The 21373-nt window shown below is 38.5% G+C and overlaps 1 protein-coding gene across 2 annotated transcripts in view; it reads right to left on the bottom strand.

The window, feature by feature from the left end:
- ZDHHC17 (zinc finger DHHC-type palmitoyltransferase 17) overlaps nucleotides 1-15001 on the bottom strand; it is a 101414-nt gene extending 86413 nt beyond the window's left edge. Inside the window, exon 1 of one of the 2 annotated variants that reach the window (XM_028531666.2) lies at nucleotides 14602-14851. In XM_028531666.2, the coding sequence (XP_028387467.1) occupies nucleotides 14602-14709 (108 nt within the window). In that variant the 5' untranslated portion in view covers nucleotides 14710-14851. Of the gene's footprint in view, nucleotides 1-14601 lie in introns of both variants that reach the window. The other variant, XM_036018650.1, reaches the window with a different exon arrangement.
- Nucleotides 15002-21373: the final 6372 nt, after the last annotated feature.

Below are 21373 nucleotides of genomic sequence, written 5' to 3' on the forward strand. Positions count from 1 at the left end.
AGAACTGATCGCTAGCAGAAATAATCTAGTAGATGCAAAAATCAATGATGTAGGACTATGAGGAGAGCACTGGTGAAGAGATGCCTAATATGGACATGAGAGAATAGAAATTAGTGTAACCAAACATATACAGTACTTTTAAGATGAAAACTACAACACAGCAATGAAAGAAATCCAAGAAGATCTAAATAGGCACATACCATATTCATGGATTAGAAGACTCAACAAGGTAATGATGTCAATCCTCCCCACACAGATATACAAGTTTAATACAATTTTGATCAAAATTTCAGCAAGATTTTTTATAGATGTAAACAAGGTTATTCTCAAATTTATATAAGAAAGCAACTAAAAGAGCTAAAATAATTTTAGAAGAGATGAATAAAGTAGGAAGAAGCAGTCTATTCAATTTCAAGACCTATTATACAGCTAAAGTAATCAAAATTGTGTAGCATTGGCTGAGGAATAGACACATATATATATATTTTTTTAAAGAATATAACCCAGAAATAGAAACACATAAACATGCTCAACTGATTTTTGACAACAATGTAAAAGCAATTTAATAGAGGAAAGATAAGCTTTTCAACAAACCGTTAAACATCTTATAGGCAAATAAATAAACACACCTCAACCTAATTCTCACACTTTACATAAAAAATTACTCAAAGCCACCATGGTTGGGTACCTCTGTTGGTTAGGGCATTGTCCTAATATTCCAAGGTTCAATCTCCGGTCAGGGTATATATGAGCACAAGAAACAACCAATGAATGCATAAATAAGTGGAACGGCAAATCGATGTTTCTCTCTCTCTCTCACTCCCCTGCTTCCGCTCTCTCTCTAAAATCACTAAATTTTAAAAAAATTTAAAAAAACTCAAAATTGACCTTCAATTTAAATGTTACATGTAAAACTATAAACTGTTTAAAAAAAAGGAAAGAAAATCTTTGGAATTTTGGAAAAGAGATCTGACTTGACACACAAAGCATAATCCATAAACATAAACTGGAATTCATCAAAATTTAAACTTATGATCTGAGAAAGCCTATTAAGAGGATAAAAAGATAAGCTACAGACAGGGAGAAAACTATCTGCAAACCATACAAAGAACCAGTGTCTGGGAAATACAAAAAACCTCTTAACACGGAACAGTAAAGCTAGCACATGACCCATCTTTAACAGCCCCTCCTGAAAACAGGCTGGCTTTGGGGTAAAATATTCTCTGATCCACTGTCCCATCATGCCACTCCTGGTTAGCCCACTTCCTCACACGCAGTTCTTCCTAGCTTTGTTAGCTCCTTACTATAAAAGAAAACCTCTTTTTGCCTAATACTTGAGACATGTGTAGATATTTGGTCAGCGCATTCTTCCACTGCAAAAGCTTCCCTCTCCCTATTGCAATAGTGCTTTCCTACCCTGCAGTAATCATTTCAAATAAATTCTGTCTTTACTAAGAAAAGACACTCAACAGTAAAATAATCAGTTTTAAAAATTGGCAAAAGACACTTCTGTGAGCTGAACTGTGTCCCTCAAAATCCCTACATTGAAGCCCTAACTCCCAATGTCTCAGAATGTCTCTGTATTTGAAGCCTGGCCCTTTGAAGAGGTGGTTAAGTTAAAATGAGGTCATCAGGGTAGACCCTATTCCAGTATGACTGGTGTCCTTAAAAGAAAAGGTGCATAGGCACCAGGGGCATATGTGCACAAAAGACAAACCATGTGAGAACATAGCAATAGGACAGCCATCTGTAAGCCAAAGAAGAAACCAAACGAGGCAATACCTTGGTCTTCGTTGGACTCCTAACCTCCAGAGCTGTGAGAAAATAAATTTCCATTATTTAAGCCACCCAGTCTGTGGCATTTTGTCATGGCAGCCCTAGCAAACTAATACAAACACAGATATTTCAACAAAGATATTTCAACAGATATACAGATGACAAATAAGCATATGAAATAATAGTCAGCATCATTAGCCATTAGGAAAATGAAAATTAATACTACAATGAGTTATCTTCATACATTTATTAAAACAAGCTAAAACTGAAATGTGACAACACCAAATGTTGGTAAGGATACAGAAAGATCAGACCACTCATATACTCCTGGTTGCAATGTAAAATGTACAGCCACTCTGGAAAACAGCTTGACAGTTTTAAAAAACATCATCATACAACTACCATCTGACCCAATTGTACTCCTGGGCATTTATCCTGGGGAAATAAGTATTTATGTTTACACAAAGACCTGTACACAAATGGTTAAAGCATCTTTATTTATAATAACCAAAAATGGAAACAACCCAGATGTCCTTAAATACATAAACAGTTAAACAAACTGTCATACATCAACATATTATCCAGTAATAAAAAACAATGAACTACTGATACACCCTACAAACTAGATGAATCTCCAGAGAATTATGCTGAGTGAAAAAAGCCAATCCTATAAGGCTACATATGACATGATTCCACTTAAAGAACATTCTTAAAATTAAAAAATTATAGAAATGAAGAATAGATTAGTATGGTATACAAGGGTGATATGATTAGTGTGGGTATGTAATGGTAATATGAAGGATCTTGTGGTGGTAGAAATGTTCTATATCCTCCCTGGCTGGCGTAGCTCAGTGGATTGAGCACAGGCTGCGAACCAAAGTATCACAGGTTCGATTCTCAGCCAGGGCACATGCCTGGGTTGCAGGCCACGGCCCCCAGCAACTGCACATTAATGTTTCTCTCTCCCTCTCTTTCTCCCTCCCTTCCCTCTCTAAAAATAAATAAATAAATCTTAAAAAAAAGAGAAATGTTCTATATCTTTCATGATTCAATATTAATCTCCTGGTTATGATATTCTATTGTAATTTTACAAGGGGTTACCATATGGGGGAACCTGGGTAAAGGGCACACAGGATCTCTCTGCATTTTTTTCTTAATTACATGTGAATCTACAATTATTTTGAAATGAAAAGTTTTAAAAATTATCGACCTACAAATTTAAAATTCATGTAATTTATCATAAATAAAATATGCCTCTATAAAAAGAGCAATGCAATAAAAAGAATTTTTAAAAGACATACCCATTTAAAAAAAAAACTGTCCATAACAGTGTTACACAACAGAACTTTCTGCAATTATGAACATATTATATAGCCACAGGACACACATGGTTAATCAACCCTTGATATATTACTAATATGACTGAAAAGCTAATTGTTTTTATTCATTTTAATTAGTGTAATTTACATAGCCACGTCACTGGTGGAGACCATACTGGACAAGGCATGTCCAGACATTATAAAAAATGGGAAATATCATTATATGCTAAGATGGAACTATGTCCAAAGTATAGTCAGAAAAAAATGCAAATTTTATGACATATGATACCATTTATATAACAAAAACAAGGAACTATATATAAGCATGTACATAAATATACATTTATGTTTTTACATTCTACTATATATCCTTTTGTACTATTTAAATTTTTAGCAATAATTATGTGTCACTTTTTAAAAAAATTATTTAATTCTTACCTTAGGACACATTTTATTGATTTTAGAGAGAGGAAGAGGGAGACAGAACCATCGATGTGAGACATACATCAGTTGGTTGCCTCCTGTATGCCCCCTGAACCAGGAACTGAACTTGCAACCTATGTATGTTGTGACTGGGGATCAAACCCACAACCCTTCTGGCACACAGTACAACACTCCAACCAACTGAGCCACCCAGCCAGGGACGTATCCCTTTTTTCCAAAGCCAAGAAAACCTCTGCTGGAATTTCAGTTTCTGATACCTTGAAAATTCATATACTATTCAACAATACAGAATAAATCAGATGTCAGAATAATAGTTCTGACAGAATAGTCAGAATAATAGAAAGTTTAAGTTTTTATTTGGTCTGATATGTTATAGAGCTAGATTCTAATTTGTCAATTTTTTCCCCAATGTTTTTCCAAAAAAGTTTCCCAAAAATTTTCCAAATTTTTTTGGATTTGATTACATTCAATTATTCACAGGAATAAAAAGGAGACAAATAAGGAAAAAACTTCAAATAATGGTTACTTCTATCAAGTTAAGTAACTTCTTAAACAACTGGAAGATCCTGGATACTTACACTGGGTGTTCAGTCAGAAAGCAAAATTTCTTTAGAAAATGATGTCTACAGTTTATTCATGATTATAGTTATAGAATTATAAATAAAGATTAATGAAGTGTTTATAAGTACAGTTAAGGGAGATAAAATCTCAAAGGTGGGAAACAGGTTTAATAATGGCATACATGCACTACCACAACCTTGAACTGTTGAAAGAAAGGTTATAAAACAATATAGCTAATTCTATGTGCCAAGTACTCTTCTAAACTTTATTTAGAGACAGGATTCCACAGAAGATGCTATTGATTTTAAGATGTACCATTACTGTGTGTATCACTAAGAGAACACTGCCAACTGAACTATATACAATGCTTTCTATCATTTAGAAGTTTTATTTTTACTAATTGAAAGATTGCTTCTAGACTTATTTAGACAGTTTTACCATAGATGACTCTTTAGATATATTAAAAGGAGATATATAAGCAAAATAAATTGGTTACCGTATTGCTAAAACATTACTACCACTTGACCAAAAGCAACACACATCATTTTCAGATATTAAAACATAAACTATATACATGTTAAAATCTACAAAATATGGTTTATTAACTTTTAATTTCAAAAGAAACTTAAGAGATAGATGCTATTATTATCATCCCCATTTTCCAGATAAAAATGAAGCACCAAGAGGTTAAGCAATTTATTATCTCAAAATCAAACTACTACTAACTACTGGATGTGTCCCTTAAACTACACTATTGTCCCTGAAATGTACCCCCAAAACCTCCTAACAGAATGTGGTCTAGCAACAAATCTTTAGAAGAGATTTAGAAATAATACAAATGATAGCAGGACTCTTCAAAAAGGCTTAAACCTGAGGTGCCTATAATTAAGCCAGCAGCACGGGTACTCCCATCAGCTACTGCCACAGATTTCATAATGAGAACATTTACCTCAATCCCCTCTATCCTGATCCACACTGAGGGATATTTCACTTCCTTTCAAGGGATTTTAATCAGTGAAAGTATATTTTACCTTATGAATTTAAATGAAGCACGAGAAAAAAAAAACTAAAGGATTGAATTAAAAGTTTTTGAAAAAGAGGGATTTTAAGGAAATCTAGTTTTATTACTTCAAGTCAAAGGGTTACTCAAAGAAGTGGCCTTAGATCAACTGCCAAGATTGAGACCTCCCAAAGCTACTTTAATAACTTGGAAGAACTGATAGTAACTTTGGCAGAATTTTTTCCTTATTTAGTAAAAAATAATTTGCATTTTACCTATTAATTTATATGGCACAGTACATCTGAGGGTTATGGGTTTGGCGTCAGAGTTCAGGTTCTAATAAAAACAGCCAAATACTAATGATGCAAAATTGAATAAATTATCTCTGTGAGTCTGTGTCCTAATCTGTAAACTGAATAATACCTACTCTGCAGAACCACTATAAACAGTAAATAAGCAAAACATGGATATAACCAAAATGTGAATGGATAAACTGTTACACCTAGACAATGGAATATTATTCAGCTCTAAATAGAAATGAGCTATTTAGCCATGAAAAGACATGAAGAAATTTAAATGCCTATCACTAAGTGAAAGAAGCCAGTCTAAAAAGGCTACAAACTGTAATCTCAACTATAGGACGGTTTGGCAGAAGCCCTGACCAGCATGGCTCAGTTGGTTGAGCATCATCCCACAAAGCAAAAGGTCCTTGGTTCAATTCCCAGTAGGGTACATGCCTGGGCTGCGGGCTGGTCCTAGTTGGGGCATGTGGTCAAGAGGCAACTGATGTTTCTTTCATACATAGGTTTCTCCCTCTCTTTCCCCCTCCCTTCCCCTTTCTCTAAAAATAAAAAAAAATAATATCTTAAAAAAAAAAAGACTATGGAGACAGAAAACAACCTAAAAAGATCAGTGGTTGCCAGAGTTAAGAGGTGGAAGAGATGAATAGCTGGAACACTGAGACTCTTTAGAGGCAGTGAAACTATTCTGTATGATACTGTAATAGCAAACACACGTCATTATACATTTGTCAAAACCATAGGATGTACCCCAAAAGTGAACCATAATATAAAGTATGATCTTTGGGTAAAAATAATGCACCAATCACTGCAGGTTCATTGACTGTAACAAATGCACCACCTTCATGCAAGATGCTGACAGTCGGGGAGGCTGTGCATATGTGGGGGCAGCAAGTACAGGGAATTCTCTGTACTTAAGGATCAATTTTGATGTGGACCTAAAACAAATGTAAACACAGTCTTTAAAAATTGTTTTTAATTTTTTAAGTAAATGAGGACATTTGTAAACACAGCTAGCCAGTGCCTGCCTGGCAATTAATATTCAATCAACCCTATAACTATTATCATCACTACCACATTGTGCTGTGCTAGAAAGAGGCAACTAGACGTAAGCAGTTTGAACCTGGATTCAAACTCAGTTTTGCCACTTAGCAGTAACTTACCCTCTTTATGCCTCAATATCCTCGTATGTAAAATAGGTGTAAAAGCAGTGTGAGAACTGGATGAATGAATATGTAATACAGTGGCACCTCAGTACTAGTTAATTCGTTCTGGAACTCATGAGGAGTGCTGCAACCAACCAGTACCTAACAATGCAGTAATTTCTCTTATGGGGTTGTGCTGTGACTCATAAAAGTTATAGCAAATGCAACAAGTCCCAAACAAACTCCAAGTGCTAAAACATGTTTTCCTCCTCAAAATGCAAAGAATACAGGATCTGGTGAGTTCTAAAGCCAAGGAGTACTGGGGTATGACTATATATGCAAAACTGTTTAGGATAGTGCCTAGCTCATAGTTATAATATGACAAGTGTTAGCAGTTATCATTATTATCATCTGTATCATCCATTCAATTGAGGAGGAAACAAGAAAAGCACAAAGTACAATGCCTCAAACATTAAAGGTCAAACTAGCTTCCTTCCTCGTCCTGTAACAAAACTTTTCCTCTATATCCAAGATGTATCAGGGAATGAGGAATCGAGTGTGGGAGTATATATCAGAGTCACCTCTGGAACTTGTTCAAAATATACATATTACAAACCCACATACTAAATTAGAAACTTTGAGAAGTGTGTATGAAAACATGTATGCTAATAACATTCTCCATAAGATTCTTATGCGCGCGCACACACACACACACACACACACACATTCTTACTTTACCTAACCACACAATTCCAGTTCTGATGAAATTAAAGCACACCAGCAATTAATAAGATTCAATATACTGAAATACCACATATTTTAGTATAAATTTCTTCAAGTTTTTAGGTATTGTACAGATCAGCACGGCTGGCAATGGCAAATAGCTCACAGGTCAAATTTGACCCCGTCTGATTTTATATATAAAGTTTTATTGGAACACAGGATATCCATTCTTTAAAAAAACAACAACAAAAAAACCTAAAATATAATATTTCCTACCCATAAAAATTATTTTTTATTTAATCTTTATTGTATCATTTTTCCATTACCATTTAGTCTCCTTATACACCTCCTCCCCCCAAGCAATCACCACACTGCTGTCCATTTATTTTTGTATTGTTTATGGCTATTTTCATACAACTACCACAGAGTTGAGTAGCTGTCACAGAGACTATATGGCCCACAAGCTTGAAAATATTTATTATTTGGCCTTTACAAAAGTTGTTTCCCAACCCGTGGTCTAGATTATTCATACAGAATGCTATTCAGTAACCCAACTAGAACATTTAGTGTTATGAATAAGTTCAATGTATTTAAAGCTAATAATTCTTTACATTGAGAGTACAGAGCACAGAAATAGTTTTTCTTGCTAGCATTCCTTCTTTAAGGAAACTATTCCTCTTCCAACCTCACCAAGAGACCTTTGCCAATTATAGTGTGTATTATCCTGTGGTCATAGAAGTGGGCACATAACCTAAATCAGGGCAACCCTATGCTACTTTACAATGTAGAATAAGGGAAGATATGCAGACCATCTGTAATGGTTAGTTGAGATTTGAGGTATATGGCAAAAAGAATGCTAGCACCCATAACCCCAATATAGAGAAGAAGCTGCTCTACATGAGGAGAAAACGAAGCTAAAAGTCAGAGACAAGGAGAGACAGAAGGCAGAGAGTCTTCGTGACATTCTCAGCTCAGAGTTTAATTGCACCTGTGCTGTCCTGAATTTGGGTTATATGAATCCTTTTTTTGTCCAAGTTTTAAAAGGGTTGGTGACATTTGCAACCTGAAGATTCTAACACAAGCAACTTAGGTCTTCAGTTCATAGAAGAGCTTATTTTATTTTTTTCATAAGAATAAAGATAGTTTTGGTCACTATTTTGTTTATCCCTCATTTAATCATGCATAAAATAATAAATGTTCATAATCAAAAAGTTATTTTTAAAAAACTGAAAAATACTGCAGGTATATTTAGCCCTATTGTCTTATTTCCTCAATAGTAATCATGGATAATGAAAGAGATGAGCTTAAAATACTATAATATTCTGATTTATCAAAGAAAGATTCTATCATATTTAGTACATATTATCCCTAGAAAATGGAGTAGCTTGTTTAACAAATTTTCAACAATTTTTGAAACAAAACCTAAAAATATTCTGTTTAACCCTTTTATAATGCAAGAAATTAAGTTCTTACAATAACTCCTTTACAAAAGGCTGAAATTCCACTGTACTTTTAAGTTAGCTGCCTACGACTTCATTTTAAGTTTTTAATAGAAGGTATTATCCTATAATTGGATAATTTTTACACTGGTTATAAATTTTACTTGCATATTTTATAAATATAATGTTGCCCTGAATCAAGTTTTCAAACTTGAAAATTTAAAGTAGCTGCTATTTTATTCTTGAATTACCTATCTGTAAAACAATCTAATCATAAAACAGTAATAGAATTAGATGATGCTTTGAAAGAGAATTGTACATAACCTTGATATTAAAATAATGCCTTTTTGGATTATGTAGTTGTTGGGGATTCTATTAAAAACACACTATTATATCAAGACCCCTTAACTGACTGACTAGTCCTAACTACCCTAATATACCCTTAGGATATTCTCTAAGGGAAAGGAGGTCCACATGAATTATTTTTTAAATCCTCAACCAAGGATACATTTATGGATTCCAGAGAGAGAGGAAGGGGAAGGAACTGAGAGACAGACAGACATCAATTGGTTGACTCCTGTATGTACCCACGGACCCAGACAGAACCCCCAACCCAGACATGTGCTCTGACTGGAATCAAACCAGTGACCTTTGAGTTTGTGGGACACCACTACCACCAATGAGCCAGGACACACATGCATTTTTAATTTTTAACAAAATGTGTGCATGTGTACACATACACTCACCTTCATCTCTCCTGAGGATTCTATAGGACTACAGTTAATCTTTTGTTACTTTGCAGTGCTCTGTTTTGTATTCCTCATTACTCTGTGGCCTAGCAAAGCAACAAAACCATATTTAGTCTCAAATCATAGCATATGTCTTTCAGAAAATTAAATAGTGCAAAAAGGTCTTGTGATAAAGAAATCTCTGCCAATGCTCTCCTCAATCCCCAGACAATCAATTTTAATTCTTAGCTACTTGGTCAGTTGCTTCCATATCTAATATGTGTATACTACATATACACAGATTGCTTGAGGTATTACTAACTTCTTACCACAAAATTAATAGTTAACATTTATTGTCACTAAATACCAGACACAGAATTATCTTATTATCTCATTTACTCTTCACACCATCCTCATGAGGTGCTTTATCTCCATTTTAATTCAGAAATTTGGGACACATTTCAGTAACTTGCTCAGGATCACAGCTTGTAAGTGGCAAAACTAGGATCTGAACTTAAGCAGCCAAATACCATCACTCATAGTTTTAGTTTATCTGCTTTTATATCTACCCACTCCACAGTCCACGCTTATCAAATACTTTGGGGATAATTCTCTCAAATTAAATAAAAATAGAAAGAAAAACAAAACAAAGAAATCAAAATAGTTAAATGGCATTTCTCACAACCAAATATAATTTTTTGTTTCTATAGGTCAGTAGTTTTCAACTTTGGTTTTTTCCACAAACCATAAAGTAGCCAATCAGTTGTATTTTCATTTTATATATACTGACTTGGTGGTTACTATGCTTAACGTATAGTATTTACAAATCTAAGTTACAATTATATGACCGCTAGCATTTTTGCTGAATAAAAAAGACGTAAGATCCTAAAGACTGCCAGAAAGATATCTTTTGAAAGGAAAGCGCGTGCCAATAACCAACCAGAAAGAGAAGAACAATTTTCAAAGTAATTTTATATATGCTTTCTGAAAGCAAATGAGTTAATTTATGGATGTGTACACATGTATATCTCTAACTACACAATAGGGCAAAAAAATAATAATGGAAAAAGGCAAAATCACTTTTACCAAAAGCTTCAAAAAATAGATTTTATAAAATCTGTGAAGACAAGAGATATAGTAGTACCTCGGCTTAATATTTAAACCAAAAAAAAGTGAGACACAAATATGGACAAAATTAATGAGAAACAAAAATGTAACCGTTAAAAGAATGAGAAGCTAGAGAGAAGGCAATAATAAAAGTTTTGAAATTGAGGGAAAGAAATGAAGCAAGCAAGAGATGAAAGCCCTAGATAATCTAGACAATCCAATTCAAAGCTCTGAGTCAGCTCTTGTTGAAACAGACAGCCCCTATAACACTGTGTAGAAGGGAGTACTGTGGTCTCATTCTAGGAAAGAGCTGAGATGACTTAATAAAGACGTACTAGTGGGTGAAATGGAAGACTGGAGATAACAAGTCAAGTGAACCCATACACCAACATATGATCTCCATTTCTCCATTGAAGTCTTTCTTCTAGCCATTCTACATGACAAGAATCTGACACTGCTTATAGGCTACACTACCCAATTCAACACTTAATTTAGATTCTGTTAAGTGTTTCATATATCTTCCCAACTAGATCATTACCTTCTGGAGAACAGAAGCTATCCTATTTATATCATTTTCACCCATACAACCTAGCACAGTGCTATGCATCAGCAAATAGATGCTTAAGTCGATCAATTTTGAAAAATTACAACATAACAACTGGAACATTAGAGTTTGAGGAAATCTTAAGAGATCACCTAGCCTAGACTCTCTATCTTAAAATCAAAGAAACTGAGAGTAGTTAAATGTCCACTAGCCTAAAGTCGGAGCTGAGATTAACACCTTAAACCTCTGATAAATCAGTTCATCCTTCCCCAAATAGCCTATAATTTCCTCCATTATGATAAAATGAATAATCATCTATTTAATCAGAAAACAAAGCAGCCCTGGCCAGGTGGCTCAGTTGGTTGGAATGTTATCTCATGCACCAAGAGGTTTTGGGTTCAATCCTTGGTCAGGGCACATAAACGGACTGGTATCTGTCTGTCTGTCTGTCTCCCTCAAATCAATAAACATATCCTCAGGTGAGGACTTTAAAAAAGGGAGAAAGGGAGGGATGGGGAGAGAGGGAGAGGGGAGAAGAGAGAAAGAGAAAGGAAGTGGGGGAGGGGGACAAAAGCAAATAGCACCAGTATTCACTATATGCTATAGGTCAAAACCTTTCATATGTTAGATTTGACTGGTAGACTATATGCCTAAGTCTACGATAACTGTTTTACAAACATTATTTTATTTTATATTCATAGTAACTCTAAGAGGTAGGTGTTATTAACCCAATTTTTAAAATGCAGAACATGTAATTTGACCATGATGATAGTAAATGGCAGAGCCTAGATTCTCAACTTGTCACCAAAGCCCTGGTTTTCAATCAGTAGTCCATACGACTCTCAGTGAATCTACCACAAAAATCCCAGTCTCAAGAGTCCAATCCAGTGCCTGACCCAAACAAGATACACAAATGTTTAAATGGCTGACTAAACAAATGGAGTATTTAATTAAAAATGTTCCCTCACAGCAAATACCTCTAAAAAGAAGGGTTTACTGTTCATCTAATTATATAATCCCATAAGAAAGGTTTTAATGGTGAGCAGTTTGCACACTAATAGATTTAAGGAATGGCTAATTTTTTTAACCTACAGACAATTCATCTATTCAACAAATATTCAGTGAGAAACTATTTTTGTGATACAGCATTAAATTTGAAGATGAACAGTAAAATAAAACTTGTTCCTGCAAAGACCTATTACACTAAATTAAAACACACAAGTTTCTGAACTATTCCACCAAAACCAAATTAAATGTTTAATACTCCCTCCTTCTTCTGGTACAGAAAAAAGAATTAACATTAACTGAACAATGTGCCCAGTTCTTGAACCTCAACATACAGTCTCATCTAACCCTTTAGAGCCAAGTGGACAAGGTAGGGAACATCTCCATTTTCTTATGAACGACATGAGGCTTTAAGCTACTAAGTACTTGTCTCAGGTCACTTAGCTAAGTAGTACAAATCTGGAATTAGAACCCAAAAGTCTATGTTCTCTCCAAAAAGGGGCTAAAAGTACTATTTCACTTGTTCACCAAGGCAGAAAATGAGTTTCTCTCCAAGGGATTCTGAAAACACTGCTTATTTTACAACAGAAAAAGCACACATTATCTCACTTAATCCTCACAATAGCTTATTATTAATTATTATTTCATCCCATATTGTAAAGCTAGAACTCAGAGTAGTAGCTTGCCCAAGAATGCACTGCAAGAACGCAGAACTATACCAGGTCTGCAGCAGGTATGAATGCAATGGTAACCAGAGGAAAAATTCAGAAAGACCTTAGCTCTGTAGTTAAAAGCTTAAGACACAAAGCATCTAAACTAATCAGCCCCTGCATTTGTTGGAGAAAAGGAATGGTATATCATTTATATAAACTTCCACTTTTAATGATAAGGAAGACAATTTCCTACAGTAATTATTAATGCCAATCTGAAGACTCGTCTCTAAATAGAGACCATTATACCAGCAATCTCTGGATCTGTTACCAGTTAAAGTTACTATTAAAGTAATAATGTAGTATTTCACAAAACTAAGGTTTATGAAGAGGAACCAGTACGTTATAATATACATACAATCAACATTTAAAGTATTTGAAATTACTTTCACAGAAATAGAAGAATAGAAATATTCCTTGGCCACATTTTCAATGTATCATCTGAAAACAACTTTGTCTACTTCTTGACATATTTTCTGGGCCTAAATGTTAACTAAAAGAAAGATCTCCAATCCCAGTTCTGAAAATGTTACCATGTTGGTTAAAAAAACAAACAAACAAAAAACAAAAAAACAAAAAACGCCTAGTCTTACTGCTCAGTTCTGCTTGTCAGAAATCTCGAATAGCCTTTTCTAGTGAGACTGAAGCAGGCATTTTCTTAAGAAACTGTCCCATCTCTTTTTAATTAATCAAAGTAATGAATGAGAGTAGTTGAATACTAATACATTACATAGGTACATGCTTCTCTTTATTCACATTTTACTAAATAATATAAGCATGCCACAAATCAAAAGTCATCAATAAACAGAATCATTCTAATGAAGAGTAGCCAGGTACAGACGTCCATGTTTGTTCATCCTACTACAATACAAAGATTGTCTTTATCCTTTTTAACCTCATAAAAACTACAGAGGTTCTTCAGGAAGCTTTGCCGCTGCCCATCCACACATCACTGTGGATCATTAAAAACAAGAATGCATCAAGAACTGCTTCCAGGCCAGAACTAGTACTACTTTAGGTATAAACTAAGAAGTAACCAAGTACAGAACGTGACTGATCCTGGAGCGGGGGCACTGTTTACTTACAGGGGAAGATACTCATGTTGTGAGGGGCAACGTGTTGCACTGTCCTCCCCCGACTCCAAAACAAAACATAAAACAAAACAAAAATCCCGATACTTTGAGGAGCTAATGTGAGCGTGGGTCTATTACCAAAAGTTTTGACCTCTCTTTTTAATCGCTTAAGGGCAAACGCTCAAATAGGACATCCAACACAAGGTGCCTAAGGTGTCGTTTACGGCGTAACATGGAAGGACATCACTTTGTCCAAGGAATTATGTTCTTACCCTATACTCCCCCACAGTGAGCTAAATGGAAGGAATGACAGCGTCATTCACCAGGGCGAAGGAAAAGAAGAAATCAAAACCAGACGCGCTTCCTCCTCACCCGGAGAGGCTTCGGGCAAGACTAGGGGTTTAAGGTGAGGTTCCAAACCAGCATCAGGCCCCCGTTGCCCATGCACCAGCAAGCAGCAAGTCGACAGAGCAGAACCATCAACACTTCCCCCTCAGTCCTCCAGGCACAGCCAGGGACTGCGTTCCAGGGCCCGCCCCGGCCAGGCCCGCCCCGCTATCTCCTCCCCCGTTATCCACTGCCGCCTTGCTCGGGCCTGCATTTGCCTCCCTGCCCTCCCCAACTTCGGCCCCTCTACCCCACACACGTAGGCCACAGCCCTCCGCGAGTCCGGGGAAGAAATGGCCGGGGGCCTTAGGGAGAGAACTGAGCTCGTCGCGGTTCCTCACCTCTGGGTGGAGAAGAGGCACGCAGCCCGCTTCGGTATCGTACTCATCCGGGCCGTCCGCCATCTTGGTATTAAATCCCTCCTCCCGCTGCATGCCGGGAGAAAGCATTTCACCCTCCCGGGGCAAGGGTGAGGCGAGGGGCGCGCGCGAGGGTGAACGCGAGCCCCGCCGGAGGCGACGCGACCGCCTCCTCCTTCCCCTGCCCCCGGGACGCCCCTTCTGCCCCTTCCCCCTCGGAGGGCACGGGGTCCCTGCGCGCGTGCGCGCGAGCGCGCAAGCTGGGCCGCCTGGGGCGGGAGCGCGCTCTGCAGCACTGCGCCGGGGCAGGCCGGCGCAAGGCTCTGGGCGTGGGCTCCGTTACTCGGGGGCGGGCACCAGGCCCGAGGCGGGTGTGTGAATGTGGTCGCCTGCAGGAGGCACCGGGAGGAAGGGGGTGCGGAGGCACCGAGTCATTAACGTGGGGAACTCAGTGTGTGCAACGGCGTGCGTAAGGACTCTGGAGCGGAGTAGTCGGGGTCCCCAGGATGCGGAGGCGGCCCATTCACACAGCCAGTGTCCCGCCCGGAGACCCCTGGGATCCCTCCTTAGAGACCGGAGGCGGAACTGTCACCGGATTCCAGATACAAGGTTTGAGGATCCCAGGTTTCAATCTAGACGTGCATCCCAGATGAAAACGAAAGAAGCACCCCCTTCCTCCCAGCTCAGTAAAGGTCACCCCCAAATTTATGCCCCCCGGAGAGGGGGCGCCCGTAAAAACACGAATAATGCTTCGGGCTTCCTCCCAGAGAAGCCTTTTAAAAATGATCCCAACCTGTCCTTCACGGACTTGAGTGGACAGTAACCACATAAAAAATTTACATCTGCAAAGTCCCTACGCCCCCATCTGCAACGTTTTAATGTAACCCAAGAACTCAGAACTTAAGTAATTTTAAAGTGAATTCGCTGAAATGCAAACCAGATAGACTAAAGCTACTTTTAAACGGTTTCAGGGATGCATGGGGTGGGGGAATTTCTTCCTAGAAATATGCTGATGGAACAATTATAGAAAGCATTCATCTTTGGTTTTAGCTATTAAAAATGATAAATCTAAACTGCTCAAACGAAGATCTAGCAGAGCTCATGTAACCTGACCTACCAGAGATCCTAATACTAACGTGCCTCTTGTTAAAATCAAATCATCCAAAAACCACCAGGAAGAAATCTGCAATCCACTAACATCAGATTTATTTGTGAGGAACCATACTCTTAGGGGAAGCTTGGATACCCCTGGAAAAGGGAAGAAGAAAAAGCGCCTTTCCTAAGGTTTAGGTTCCCGCCAAAGGAATCAGCAGGGTCCAGGGAGAGCTGGGATCGGTTTTGGATTGGACGCTGTTTCTGAGGCAGGATGGGGGGGTGGGGGAGAACCCCCAAAAAACGGGGATTAACCAGGGATTGGATGCTCTCCTGAGGAGACAGCTGTTTAGTGATTGGGTAACCCAGTAATCAGCGAAAATAGCAAAGTGGGCCTGGATGTCATTAATGAGAGCACAGTATTAGTCAAGGAAGGGTGGACATGACATTTTACAGTTGTTTTCTGACAGTGGGAAAAATGAGGTTCTTTGTTAACTTTGCAGCTGGCTTTATCTGTGTCTATGCTCCTGGCACAGCTGCTTTTTCTTATTTTGGTCAGAGCTGATTTTCATTCTTTTGGTCTTGGCCTACACCAAGAATTTTGGTTTTGACTCTTTCACCCAGCATGTAGAACTAGACAGAATTAGGGTTCTGCTTTTGGAGCTCTACAGCGCTTTCAGACGTATTTTAACATGGACAAAAGTTATTTTCACTTCAACAATTCAAATTGCATCTTGCCCCTTTTTATCCTTATGCCATGTATGTACTTGGAAATAAAAGATGAGCTTAGTGAAGCAATGCAAAAGTGGGGAGGTGAGGCAAAGAAGGTATTGAATTACAGAGAAGTGAAGAAACTAGGCACAGAGAATAGAAAAGAATGTTTTATGAGTGCTCATGTATTGGGAATATTGGGGCAGGAGTATAATGAAGAGATTTCAAAAAATGATGTTTAGCCTTCCCAGTGATCCTAGGTTCACAGAGGTCCTCAATGGAAGGACCAAGGGTCAAATTCACCCAGCAAAAATGTTTTATTTGGCCCACATGGTAGTTTTCCAAATATAGTTTAGGTAGATACCAAAATGCAATAAATTAGGGCATTTTTACCTCAAAATCTAGATTTCTAGTTTATATGGAAAATAGTTAAGCGCCCAGGGCCTCCCTTCATTCTGTATGTGGGAGCAGACTGCTCTTGTTAAGCACCAGTGTTTCATCATTTTACTACTCCTTGGTGAAACAGGATGAACCTCTCTTAAACAGATGGGAATGCTCTCCAATTATTTTATAAACCTCTTCTAGATAAGTTTAAAGTTTCTCTTTAGGCACACCCGAAGAGCTCTGCTCTGCACCTGTGTGAAGAACCCAGCCCTTTATAAGCCAGACCCCGGCAGCAGTTCTGGGAGCCATATTCTTCATTAGTGTGTGCTCCCTTAGTGCATCAAACTCCTTCCCTTTTTCCTTTCCCTCCACCTTGTTTTCAGTAAACTTTTGAATCTGTTTTGCCACCTCTCTTGATTTCTATCTTGAGGGAGGGCAAAAACCCCTTTACCTGTGACATTGGGAATAACTCAAGGTATGACCATGCCAGGCAGTGCCACTAAGTTTTACTCTGCCTTTTGACCTTCATCCTCTGCAATGTTCAAGGGCACCTGTAAACCCAAAGGAACCCCTTAAGCACCTGTGATTTGGGAAATAGGAGGAGTATCTTAGAAAGGCTCAATTGAACAGGCTTGAGACCCTTCTTTAAGACTGTGATCAATGAAAGCCCTTCTTATATGCATATGCACGTTTTTTTTTTCCTGGGGAGTCCACAGTTTTATCATATTTTTAGTGGTTGTTGATTTAAAAAGTTGCCTCAATACAGGAACATTTGAAATGTAAAATCTACATTTTTAGCTATATTGCCCCCTTTTACATTTATGAAAATCCACACTGGGGATTTTTACTATATTATGCAAATGATATTAATTTATATGAGTGGTTTGTAAATGACAATCTTCATAAGAACAGGAATACCAATCCATAAGAACAGGAGTACCAATCCTTAATATATTGCTGTCTCAAAGTAGTCATTCCATAATTACTTGTGAAATGAATAATCAATGAAGAAGATAAGAAAAAAGGAAAGCACATATGAGCCTTTGTATGGACAAAATTTCACATAATTTACTTCCCCTAGGGGAGGAAAGATAAAGTTATATACCAACTTTGTTAGTGTTCAAATAGTATGTTTGGCTTAAAATAGAAAATGATCCAGAGTATATAATCTGCATCCCCCCTTCACTTTACTACCCTTCTCCTGTCCATTCTTTGCTCTTTTCTGCCTATGCTTTAGCAAACTGATCACCAAGGACTTCATCTCCTGGACAACCTAGTCAAGTTGGCTGCTGTTTGGGTTTTCCTGATAGGAGGCACTGGCAGAGGAAAGGTCAGAGTATTTCTTCGCAATCACTCTCTGCTTTGACAAAGTATCTGTCAGCAGTTTCATCCCTCTTACATAGCAGTGCCTACCTGGTGGTCCCTCTTCTACAGTTCCAGCTGTCAGCTGGCTCTCCTCTCCCTGCCCCCTCAGCCTGATCATTTCGCTAGTCTCTGGGTGACTACCATCCCTTGCTTGTTCCCTTAAACCTACCCCCATCACTGTAAGTAGTATTTTCATAAACATTTCTTCCTTTGTCATGGGAAGGGAATTTTATTTGCTAAAAGGGCCCTGACTAATACATATTCTCTGTGCCAGTCACTGTTTTAAATGCTTTATGTACATTATTTCATTTCATCTTCATGTGCAGCCTAAGAGGTAGGCACTATTAGTATTGTTACCAAACCAAAGTGGTAACTCCCCACCCCAAACAGTAGGCCAATTCTAGAGGCAGAGGCTGGTAAGAAAGGAAGGAGGTTTATAATCAACTGCTGCACAATCTGAGAGAATGGCAGACTCTTGTCTCAGGCCCATTCTCTCCAGGAAACCTGAGAAAAGCCCAGCCATCCTCAGCCAAACAAAAACAAAAGGCACTGTCTGGAGTTTCTTTTCCCATTTAAAGTTCTGCCCTTTGGGAACCACCAGTGGTTGCTGAGTGGTCATCCAGGCAGCTCAGCTTTCCTCCTGGCCACTGTCAGGACTCAGGCTCCCTCCTGGAACACCCATGTAGGGCTGGCATCACCATGGGCCATGTGGCTTCCAGGACAGAAGTTCTCACAAACATACCAGCCAATATATTGACAAGGTGGGTAAGACTGTCCCTTCCTTCGCTTGGGTTTATATTAGTTTAGGGTATGGAACAGACCAGGTGCTTTCTCAGAATGCCCAATTAACTTCCCAAACTTCTGCACTCCAGGAGGATCAACCCCCTGAACAATCACTCCTCTTCCCCAGGCTAGAATGACAGTCCTCTTCAGTCCAGCATCTCTCCCTCCCACCATTCTGACTTCTATGGCACATGTGCCTGCCTTCTCCTGGTCCCACCCCCAGTCAGGTTCCGGAAGGAGGTAGGATGGCTTCCCCCCTATCCAATTATCTTGCTAGTGTGACATGTGCTCAGTGCAATACTCTTGTCTGCTGCCATCTTGCTCACGGGTTAGGGATCTGCTGCCAGAAGTAGGACCTCTGCACCCTGGGCAGAGCCATTAGCAAGACATGAGCTTGGGGACCTGGAGCAGTGTGGCCCCACCTGCCACCTGCTATCATTAGGTAAAGCTTTTGAGAGAAGTTTTAAGCCAAAGCCCTCTATAAATTAGAGGGAAATGTAGAAAAGTTAAAACATGTTTTCAATGATCTCCACATCTTTTCCATACCTCTGCCCACCCTCTGTTTGCCTCCTATATGCTGCCATATAGTTAGCGTCATTTATGGTTTTCAGGATGACTGCTGGACTTACAGGACTAAATTCTACACGTTCTCACTGACCCAAATCCACACTGAGCACAAATTGGGTGTTTTTTATAATTTGTCTTAAAAAAAGAGGAGGACTTTGATTTTGCTATTGTGACACATGAAGGAAGTGAACCCAACTATGACAGCCACTCACCTGTTAGCATGATGCTAGGGAAGAATACTCTTATGTTCCAGGCCTTGGCCAATGTGGCTCAGTTCATTGGAGCATTGACCCACGCAACAAAAAGTTGCAGGGCACTTACTTAGATTGCAGTTTCAATCCCTGGTCGGGACATGTATAGGAGGCAACCAATTGATGTTCTACACTCCTCTCCGACTTCTTCTCTCTCTAAATATCAATAAACATATCCTTGGGTCCTGGCTAGTATGGCTCAGTGGATTGAGTGCCAGCCTGTGAACCAAAGGGTCATCAGATCGATTCCTAGTCAGGGCACATGCCTGGGTTGCAGGCCAGGTCCCCAATAGGGGGCACGCAAGAGGCAACCATGCATTAATGTTTCTCTCCCTCTCTTCTTCCTTTACCCTGTCTCTAAAAATAAATAAATAAAATCTTTTTTAAAAAAATTATATCCTCAGGTAAGAATTCTAAAGCAATTTTTTAAAAAAGAATAATGTTTCAGGCATGCTTAATTTAGGGCTGGAAACAGTGACGGTCGTGGTGCTAAGTGTCTTGACCCACTGTGCTGGACCCCTGCCAAAGCTCCTGCTCAGGAGGATGTTAAAAGAGTAAATTTTTCTATCAGAGTTTCATTAGGACAGTATGGATGTATGGTAACTGCTGTAGGCCTAGACTGTGACCAGGTCACTTCCACAATGTTCCCCAGCAGTACTTCCCCTAATCTCTTTCCCAAGGTCCTTGTCCATTACTGGAAGGATAGAACCTAATTGGTTGATGTTCTCTAAGCCATTCGATTAGGAACCAGAGACTCTTCTCTCACTGCCTTATTTACACTTAAGAATCAAACTGAGAGTTGGGAATCTAACTATAGTAGTGTCGACTGCTTTATCTTATTTAGGAAATAGTTTAGTAAATCAAAACTTTACTCTATCCAGATTTCCCAGGCTAGTCAGACCACCTGGGTTTGAATTCCAGTCTCATCTTAATACTGTGACTTGATATGATATCTGGCTATAACATGCTTACATGGTTAGTGTGCCATCTATTTTCATCTTGCTCAGGCTTGGATAGCTCTGACAGATAATTCCATTTGTTGTGATACAGTATGAGTGGCTTTTTACTCTCTTTTCTCCATATATGAGTCCTGTTCTGTTTCCATTGTTAATTTTTGTTTGAGGACACAGTATTTTATCTTCTATTTACTTTTCTGTACCTCAAGGAAATGATGAAAAAGAGATAAGTGGCAAGATACAGGCTGCATTAGAAAGCCTGAGTCATGCTGTCCTTGCTGAGTGCTTGTTCCGGCTGAGAATTATAGGTCATTTCCATGGGGAAAGAGCCTCAGGCATCAGGTAGTCTCCCCACCTCAGAGAGCAGTCCTGGAACTTTTACTTTCCTTACAGTCAGCCCCATAGTTTACTTTCCCCATATCACCAGCCTTTCTTGTAGCTATTTTGGTAATACACAGTGAGGAAATAAAAAATGTGAGGAGCTCCTACAAATTTGGGGGTGACTCTAGCATGACGCAGAATTTGGTATATTTATAAGGTCAGTATAGCTTGAGATGGGTAGGTGGATGAATCACTGAAGCCAAGTAGTGAGCCCAATTATACTCTACTCTGTTTCTGGAATGTTATGTTTCTTTGTATGCCTGC

Source organism: Phyllostomus discolor, chromosome 2 (genome assembly GCF_004126475.2).
Source record: "Phyllostomus discolor isolate MPI-MPIP mPhyDis1 chromosome 2, mPhyDis1.pri.v3, whole genome shotgun sequence".
In the NCBI taxonomy this organism is placed as follows: Eukaryota; Metazoa; Chordata; class Mammalia; order Chiroptera; family Phyllostomidae; genus Phyllostomus; species Phyllostomus discolor.